The sequence below is a fragment of the Tamandua tetradactyla genome, chromosome 23 (assembly GCF_023851605.1).
Source record: "Tamandua tetradactyla isolate mTamTet1 chromosome 23, mTamTet1.pri, whole genome shotgun sequence".
NCBI lineage: Eukaryota > Metazoa > Chordata > Mammalia > Pilosa > Myrmecophagidae > Tamandua > Tamandua tetradactyla.
Genome location: NC_135349.1, coordinates 56,792,728 through 56,801,799, shown reverse-complemented (window position 1 = coordinate 56,801,799; position 9,072 = coordinate 56,792,728). Strand labels below are relative to the sequence as shown.

General features: G+C 69.8%; 1 protein-coding gene across 2 annotated transcripts; it reads left to right on the top strand.

Moving 5' to 3' along the window:
- Positions 1-837: 837 nt before the first annotated feature.
- Positions 838-7,748, top strand: CAPN15 (calpain 15). Of its 2 annotated transcripts, none has more exons than XM_077142316.1 (11): positions 838-4,071; positions 4,305-4,513; positions 4,596-4,779; positions 4,899-5,122; positions 5,231-5,356; positions 5,451-5,603; positions 5,703-5,864; positions 5,955-6,172; positions 6,253-6,377; positions 6,496-6,674; positions 6,802-7,748. In XM_077142316.1, the coding sequence occupies exons 1-11, from the start codon at positions 2,575-2,577 to the stop codon at positions 6,977-6,979; spliced, it is 3,255 nt and encodes a 1,084-aa protein (XP_076998431.1). In that variant the 5' UTR covers positions 838-2,574; the 3' UTR covers positions 6,980-7,748. The 2 variants fall into 2 exon arrangements, with proteins under 2 accessions (XP_076998431.1, XP_076998432.1); XM_077142317.1 differs by having other exon boundaries at positions 6,806-6,923.
- Positions 7,749-9,072: the final 1,324 nt, after the last annotated feature.

Below are 9,072 nucleotides of genomic sequence, written 5' to 3'. Positions count from 1 at the left end.
GAGGGGCCAAGGGGCCAGTGTTGTGGACCCCTAGCCCACGGCAGGCAGGGCATACTTGGCCAAGGTTCTTGGGGTGCTATGTGCAGCCAGTTGGCCCGGTAGTCCGGGCGAGCCGTCTGTCCTGGAAGGTGTCAGAAGGGCAGCTGCCTCGTTGCCCACCCGCTGTGCTGTGCAGCTCTGCCCCTGCCCACAGCTGCATGTTTCAGGCCTGTGGGTCTTGTCTGGTGCCGTCACCCCCTGCAGGTGCCATGTGGCCTTTGGTTCTCCCCTGTGGTAAAGCCAGGTCGCATGGGCTGCTCTGGGGCAGGAGGAAAGCCTGAGGACGGGTGCCGGGCCTTGGGGACAGGGAGGGGACACCGGCCTGGGGGGCGCCTCCCAGTGCCCAGCTTTGCAAAGCCGGCATGCAGAGAGGGTGGCGGCTGCAGAGAGAGGGTGAGGGCTCTCTGTGTTGGCTGGGAGGATCTGAGCAGTCCGGGGCCTTGGAGGCCCCCCAGTGATGCTGGCTGCGGCGTCTGGGTGAGTCACGCTCTCTCCCCGTCTCTCTCTCTGTGTTGTGTCCACCCGCACCCGGCCTCCCCGCAGGTGCCGCCGCCGGCCGGATGTGACCAGGGACAGCCATGGGGAGCTCCGCCTCCTCGCTGGCCACCGAGACCAAGTCGGACCACGGCTTCGCTGGGGGCCCTCCCTGCCCGGGGCCCCCTGCAGCGTCCGGCTGGTGTCGGGGCGGCCCTGGGGGTCCTGTCTGGGCAGGTGCCCTGGTCACCCGGCCCCGAGCCCGAAGGTAAGAAAGGGGGACCCGGGGGGGTCTTCCTGGGAGGGGGGCAGGGTCTCTGTGTCTTGGGACTCCTTCTGATGACTCCCTTTTCCCTAAAGGCGTGAGAGCCGAGGCTCCAGATGGGTCTGAGAGCCCCTGTGCTCTTGGGAGAGTGGCCTCCACACTCAGCACTGTCCCACAAGTGAGCCTGCGGTCAGTTGGGCTGGAGCCAAGGCTGCTCTCGAGCTCCTTGGCCACTCAGGGGTGCCTGCTGGAGGTTGCCGCCACCCTCCCTGTCTGAGGCCTATCCAGTGCGGGGCTGCCCGGTCAGGGAGCCTTGGGGCTGGGCTCACGGCCCCTCTGTGCATGGGCCTCGCTGCAGGGGTGAGCACAGAGGCGGCGGGGGTCCCCGTGGTGTCGCATGTGTGCCTGGCAGCAGGGCATCCCGCGGGAGCCAGTGGGGTCCGGGGTGAGTGTCAGGTATCTCCAGGTGTCAGCCCAAGGTGGGTGCTGGTGTGGACGCCACGAGCCTCGCCCGGGCAGTGGCTGCCAGCACTGCCCAGCTCAGCGTTTCTGCGCCAACCCAGGCCCCCGTCTCCTTTCTACATCTCCTGGAAGCCCCTTGTGGGTGGGCCGGGCAGTGGCACGCAGGCCTTCCGTGGGTAGCGCCTCCCAGCGCTGTCCTGTCCCGCACGGCCTGTTGCCTCTGCTCCTGGGCCCTTGTGGCTGCTGCTCTCAAGGTGGGCGGGCTCCCGGGGTCCACGCTTTGTTCTTCGAGATGCCAAAGCATGGCCTTGTCGGCAGCTGCGCTGCGGCTCCCACAGGAGACGCCTCCCCACATGCCTGTCCGCACAGCTTTGTGGGCGAAGCCTGGACGCGGGTTCTGGGGCTGTGCGTGGCGGCAGCGAGCGGCGCTGAGGGCCAGCAGCTCCCGGTTGTGAAAGCCCAGCCGGCGCCCTTTGCTGGGTTTGTGGACAGTCACCTGGGCTCCCACTGGACTTGGCCTGTTGTCCCCTGCACGGGCCGCTCCCTATGGCGCTGGTCATGTGGGCCTGGCGGCCACCTCGAGGAAAAACCATGCAGGCTCTACTGCCAGGGTGCCCTGGGAGCTGCTGTTGGCCCGGCCCATGCAGCCTGCAGCTCGTCACGGGGGCCATGAGCGGGGGGCAGTCAGCAGGTGGGCTCAGCAGACCCGGCCTCACCCCAGCCACCACCAAGGACCTGGGCCCTGGATCCGTAGGCAGGGCTTGTCTCGTGAGCAGCAGGCAGGGAGCGCTCCTTGTGCCCCGCAGTTCATCTCCTGTCTCCCTGGGGGCGTGGCTGGAACTGGCCTGGAGGACCTGCAGGAGGCACTGCGGAGAGTGCTGGGGGCAAGGGCTGGCCTGCGCCCTGACCCGGGCCGGACCCTTTCCCGAGTGCCGACCGGGAGGGACAGGGCCTGGTCTCCAGGCTGCTGCACGTGTGTTGGTTGGAAGCTGCCCAGTGGCCAGAGCCTCGGCCTGGCCTGTCCCTCTGGGATACCTGGGGCTGAAGTCAGGGCCCTGTGTCAGGTGGAAAGGTGGCACCGCAGATTGCTCTGGCCTGGGGACGGCCCTGGTCCTTGTAGGGGGGCTTTTATGTGTTTTTTTGTCTGGTCTCTTGGATGAGGTGAGTCTTTCTTCTGAGCCAGAAGGCTCAGGCCGGAGCATGCAGTTGGAAGCGCAAGCTTTGTGCCTTGATGTAAAGAACAGTTGGTTTTCCCTGTGAGCAGAGCATTCGTGGTTGGTTTCGGAGCCTGCTGTGCGCGCCGGGGCCCCCACCCTGACAGCCTGTGTAGGCTGATGGGCCGGCCCAGCCCGCTGCCCTGGCGTTCCAGACCTGCCCATCTCGGGCTCCTGTTCTCGGGGCTCTGGGCCAGGCAGGGGTCTCCAGGGGGAGGCTGTAGTCCCACAGAACTGGGGACTCAGGGCAGACCTCCCCCACCCAAGGCGCTTGGGGTGAGCCACAGGTCCCCGAGGCCGTTTGTGGCCGCACTGACGCCCGACGCCGTTTCTTGCAGCCGCACGCTCTCGCCCGGGCCCATGGCCGCCGCCGCAGAGTGGGCCTGCGCCCGCTGCACCTTCCTGAACCCGGCCGGCAGGCGCCAGTGCTCCATTTGCGAGGCGCCCCGCCGAAGGCCTGACCTCGACCGCATCCTGCGCCTCAGCGTGGAGGAGCAGAAGTGGCCATGCGCCCGCTGCACCTTCCGGAACTTCCTTGGCAAGGAGGCCTGCGAGGCTTGCGGCTTGGCCCCAGACCCCGTGCCTGGCCCTGCCCTGCTTCCCGCCATCAACAGGGCCCTGCCCCTGCCACCCCCCACCCCAGCCGAGCCTCAGGGCTGCTGTCAGGAGCAGGCAGCGGCGGCAGAGCCCGGCTGTGGCTGGGCCTGCCCGCGCTGCACGCTGCACAACACGCCCGTGGCCGGCTCCTGCTCTGCCTGCGGGGGCCCCCGCCGGCTCTCCCTGCCCAGGATCCCCCCCGAGGCACTGGTGGTCCCCGAGGTGGTGGCCCCCGCTGGCTTTCCCACGGCCCCGGGCCCACCCAGGGAGGGTGCTGAGGCCGACCCACCTGCCGCCGACCAGGAGCCCCCCCGGGGGCCACCCTGCAGCCCCTTCTCGCCCGCCCCGCAGAACCACCCCCTGCCCCGCAGCCGCCGGGAGGTCCCACCCCAGCTACAGCCACCAATGCCGGAGGCCCCACAGCCCACTCCTGGTGCCCGGGGGCCACCCCGCTTGGCCGAGCTGCTGGCCGGCAAGCGGCTGGGTGCATCGGGGGAGCCGGCCGCGGAGGGCGGTGACGTCATCGACCTGGCTGGCGACGCTGTGCGCTTCACCCCCGCCAGCCCATCCAGCCCCGATTTCAGCAGCTGGGTATGCGCCCGGTGTACGCTGCGGAACCCCACGGCGGCCGCCCGCTGTTCGGCCTGCGGCTGCTCCAAACTACACGGCTTCCAGGAGCATGGCCAGCAGCCTACCTGCTGCCCAGACTGCGGTGCCGACCTGCCAGCGGGGCCCTGTGGGGCCTGTGCTCACGACCCCTTGGCCTGCAAGGCTGCCCGCCTCCTCCCCGCTGCGCCGTCCGAGCCCCCGGGCCAATGGGCCTGCCCAGCCTGCACCCTGCTCAACGCAGCCCCTGCCCGGCACTGCGCCGCCTGCCACACGCCACAGGCCCCGCGGGCCCGGCTGTGGGATGCCGCGCCCCTGCGGCGCAGGGAGAGCGTGCATGCCGAGACGCGGCGGCAGTCGGATGAGGGCGAGGCCAAGGCCCTCTGGGAGAACATCGTGGCCTTCTGCCGGGAGGTGAGGTCGGGCCGACAGGACTCCCCCTTCCCACCCGCAGCGGCGGCCCCGGCCAGGGTCTGAGACGTGAAGCGTCTAGCCACGAGCAGCGGGCGGTGGGGATGCAGGGCTGGGGACGCCGCCTGGAGGGCTCCTGGGCAGTCCCGAGGACTGCATCTCCCCGGGCCCTGGGTCTGTCCTCGGGCGCTAGGCTCGTACTGGCCCCGCTCGCCCACGCATGCTCTGGCCCCCAGAACGGCGTGAACTTTGTGGACGACAGCTTCCCACCCGGGCCTAGGTCTGTGGGCTTCCCTGAAGGTGACAGCGTCCAGCAGCGGGTGAAGCAGTGGTTGCGGCCACACGAGATCAACTGCTCCGTCTTCCGGGACCACGGCGTCCAGTGGTCCGTGTTCCGGACCCTGCGGCCCTCAGACATCCTGCAGGGGCTCCTGGGCAACTGCTGGTGAGGGCTGGTGGGGGGTGGGCTGGGGGCGGGGGCAGCTGTAGGGGTGCTGGAGCCCCTGGTGAGGCTGGCCTGCCCGCAGGTTCCTGAGTGCGCTGGCTGTGCTGGCCGAGCGCCCTGACTTGGTCGAGCGGGTACTGGTGACGCGCAGCCTGTGCCCAGAGGGCGCCTACCAGGTGCGGCTATGCAAGGATGGTACGTGGACCACCGTGCTGGTAGACGACATGCTGCCCTGCGACGAGGCCGGCTACCTGCTCTTCTCCCAGGTGCGCAGGGCCGGGGGGGTGGGGGGGTCAGTGAGGAGCTGGTGATAGGGGTGGTCAAGGCTGGGGGTCACAGATGGGGCTGGTGTGGGCTCTGGATCCTAGCCCCCTGTCCCCCGCAGGCACAGCGCAAGCAGCTGTGGGTGGCTCTCATCGAGAAGGCACTGGCCAAGCTGCACGGCTCGTACTTTGCCCTCCAGGCTGGCCGGGCCATCGAGGGCCTGGCCACGCTCACAGGTGCCCCTTGCGAGAGCCTTGTGCTGCAGGTCAGCGCCACCAACCCCCGCGAGGAGCCCGTGGACGCCGACCTCATCTGGGCCACAATGTTGAGCTCCAAGGAGGCTGGGTAAGGGGCCAGTGTGCAGAGACCCTGACCGGGCCGGGTCTGCCCTCTCAGGCCTGCGGGGACCCCTCTGGGGCCAGCCTGCCCTCCTGAGCCCTGAACTTCCGGCAGGTTCCTCATGGGTGCCTCCTGTGGCGGGGGCAACATGCGGGTGGACGACGCCGTCTACGAGAGCCTGGGCCTGCGCCCCCGCCATGCCTACTCCATCCTGGACGTGCGTGACGTCCAGGGCTCCAGGTGGGCGGACAGAGGGAGGTGGGACAGGGATGGAGAGGGAGCAGGCGGTGGGAACAGGCGGGCGGTGGCCTGGCCTCAGCCCCGTGGCCCACAGGCTTCTGCGCCTCCGGAACCCATGGGGCCGCTTCTCCTGGAACGGCAGCTGGTCAGATGAGTGGCCGCATTGGCCGGGCCACCTGCGCGGTGAGCTTATGCCCCACGGGAGCAGCGAGGGCGTCTTCTGGATGGAGTACAGCGATTTCATCAGGTGCCCTCGGAATCCGGTGCCCTAGGGCAAGGGGGCCCCCTGGGCTGGAGGTGCGTGGCTGGGGCTGACCCCCAGCGGCGCTGTGTCCGGTGTCCTCAGGTACTTCGACTCGGTGGACATCTGCAAGGTGCACGCGGACTGGCAGGAGGTGCGGGTGCAGGGTGCCTTCCCCCGTTCTGCCAGCGGGCCCCTGGGCGTGACTGCGCTCACGGTACTGGAGCGCACTGCCCTCGAGTTCGCGCTCTTCCAGGAGGGCAGCAGGTGGGTCGCAGGTAGGCGGGAGGCCCAGAGACCCCGAGACCCCGGCCCCCACTGTGACCTGTGTGACCCCGTGGCCGGCCGTCCCCACAGGCGCTCAGACATGGGGGACAGCCATCTGCTGGACCTGTGCATCCTGGTGTTCCGGGCCACACTGGGCAGCGCCGGCCGCCTCCGCCTGGGCCGCCTCCTGGCGCACAGCAAGCGTGCTGTGAAGAAGTTCGTCAGCTGCGACGTGATGCTGGAGCCCGGCGAGTACGCCGTCGTGTGCTGCGCCTTCAACCACTGGGGCGCCGGCCCCCCCAGCCAGGGTAAACTGCCTGGGCTCCTGGGGTGTCCCCACACGTGTCCCTGTTCTCCCCCACCGCGCTCACTGGCTCTTTCCCTGCAGTCTCCGGCCACGTGCTGGCTGTCTACAGCTCTCGGCTGGTCATGGTGGAGCCCCTGGAGGCACAGCCCTCCACCCTGGCCGACGCGATCATCCTGCTCACTGAGAGCCGGGGCGAGCGGCACGAGGTGGGAGCGTGCAGGGCTCCTGGGGGGCTGGGTGGGGCTTCCCGGAGGGCAGGGGACTCCCGGGGCGGGGGGTGGGGAGCCCATGCCCACTACTCCCCCACCCCCCCCACCACGCCAGGGCCGCGAGGGCATGACCTGCTACTACCTGACACACGGCTGGGCGGGGCTTATGGTGGTGGTGGAGAACCGGCACCCGCGCGCCTTCCTGCACGTGCAGTGTGACTGCACCGACAGCTTCAATGTCGTGTCCACACGCGGCAGCTTGCGTACCCAGGACAGCGTGCCACCGCTGCACAGGTGGGCCCACCCTGGCCCCTGCCCTCTCTGACCCCCACCTTGGCCCCTGCCCTCCGCGGCCCCCGCCCCTGCCCTCTCTGACCGCGGCCCCCGCCCCCCATGGCCCCTCACCGGCCCCCTCCCCCAGGCAGGTCCTGGTGATCTTGTCGCAGCTGGAGGGCAACGCCGGCTTCTCCATCACGCACCGCCTGGCCCACCGCAAGGCTGCACAGGCCCCACTCAGTGACTGGACGGCCACCGGCGGCACCCACAGCCCCCCGCTCACGCCTGAGGTCGCAGGCCTGCACGGGCCCCGGCCTCTGTGACCCGCCGCCCACCGAGGGTCCACTCCCCTCAGGATGGGGCCAGGGCACACCTGACCCCCACCCACACGCACTTTAGGAGGGACACCCCCGAATCTCAGGACCCCGCCCAGCGCTCGGCCCGCAGGCCCCCTCCCCCCTGCCCGGCAAAGCAAAATACCTCGAAGCCGCCGCCAGCTGTGGGCAGCCCGCCTCGGGCCGGGCCAGCGCCTGACTGCGCACCGGGGTCAGCCCACAACCAGACCCCCTTCCGTGCTGGGGGGCTGTGCAGGGCAGGGACCAAAGGCGCTGGGCTGAGCACGCGCTGCGGCCAAGGTGGCCAGACCCCAGCTTCAGGGCCTGGTGGGTCCTGCAGCCAGCAGCGGGTCCGTTCCCACGGGCAGGGCCCCACAGCCCCCACAGCCCTTCCTGCTGGCCACACTATGCAAGTCTTGGGCGCTGCCAGGACCGAAGCCATGACAGGGTGTAGGCAGGGGCCCTGCCCGGTGGGAGCCCCTGTGGCCCCCTGAGCTGAGCGTGAGGCCCTCGCTCGTCCCACAGTCCCCCTGGGCTCGTGGGGTTTTTACATCTCGAGGAACACTTCACCACCCTTTGGGCCTCCTTTTTATTTCATCCTTTTACTTGGAGCTGTGAATATTTTTAACCCTGTAAATACGCTGGCTCCTCCCGCACAGAGGCTATTTTATCACTGTCGGTTCCTGTACAGCGGCTCCTCCAGGGTGGCCTCCAGACTCAGGCTCTGACGGACCAAATAAAAAGTTTTGTTTTCTAACGACCCTCCAGTCTGTCCCGGCTGGGGAGGGGGGGTGCCTAGGGCAGGGGTCTGCGTGGTGCTGGGGGGGGTGCCGGGGCAGGGGTTTGCATGGGGAGGGGGACCCCGGGGCAGGGATCTGTGTGGGGAGGGAGACCCCGGGGCAGGGGTCTGTGTGGGGAGGGGGGCCCCGGGGCAGGGGTCTGCGCATGAGGGGGGCCAGCAAGGATGCAGTGGGCAGCATGGGAGTCGCAGGGGAAGATATCCTGACCCCGCCTGCTCCCCACCGCTGCTCAAGCGGTGTGAGCCCCTGCAGGGGCAGGGGCGGGGCTTGTGGCAGGCCGGTCAGGACCGCAGTGAGAGCAATTAAAGCCACCAGCACTTAGCTCGGGGCCGGCCTCGGGCGGCTGGGGAGCTGCCACCGTGCATCTCGCCACGGCCGCCCTTGAGCTGGGACCGCTGGCTCACCCCCAGCTCACTGCAGGGTCCTGGGGACCCCAGTCCGGTGGGCCCCCTCCTCAGACCAAGAGGCCACGTGCCCCACCCAGCCTAGAACCTGAGTGAGAAGGCGGTCAGGAGATCCTCAGGGACGCAGAGCACAGGCTGGTGGGGCCCCACGAGACGCCCCCTGCTCACAACGCTCGGGGGGCAGGGCCTGGGACACAGCCTCAACCAAGGGTCCTGGCTGGGGGCTCCCCTGCACCGTCTGGGCCTCCGGCGCTCCCGGGACCCCATCCCCTCCCCACCCCAAAAGCCCCCCCCCAGGCTCGACCTCAGCCTCACTGTCCCCCTGTATGTTCTCTGTCCACCGCCCCGTGTCCCTCACTCCCACGGGACCCTCCCCGCCTCTGCCTGCGCCCCGGTGGCGCTGTGGCTGCGGCCTGGGCAGGCAGCGCGGTCCCTGTCAGAAGCACTTAGTGTACAAATTAGCCGCGGCCGCCGCCTCCTCCGCCGCTGTGGGCGCTGCGCTGACAGGGCCGTGGCCCCAGGCCTCTCCTGCCGCCCGCCCGGGGCTCGCAGCCGCCTGACCCGCACCGGCCACTGCAGGTGTCCGGAGGGAGCCCTGGCTCTGCCCCGCCATGGCGGGTCCCTACACCAGACCCAGGGGACAGCCCGAGAGGGGGGCAGTGGGGCCCGGCACGGGGCACCCCCGCCTGCCACTCAGGCAGGGAAAATCGTCTGTGACAGGCCCGGGAAGGCCGGCCCCGGGGCCCGGCACACGCACACAGCTTCTGCTCCAGAGCATATGGCTGTTGTCGGCCCCAGGCGCTGCAGAGAGCCCGGGCGGGGCCTTCCCCCACGCGCGCAGCCCCGACCGGCTCCCCTGCAGCTCGGGCAGCCCCTA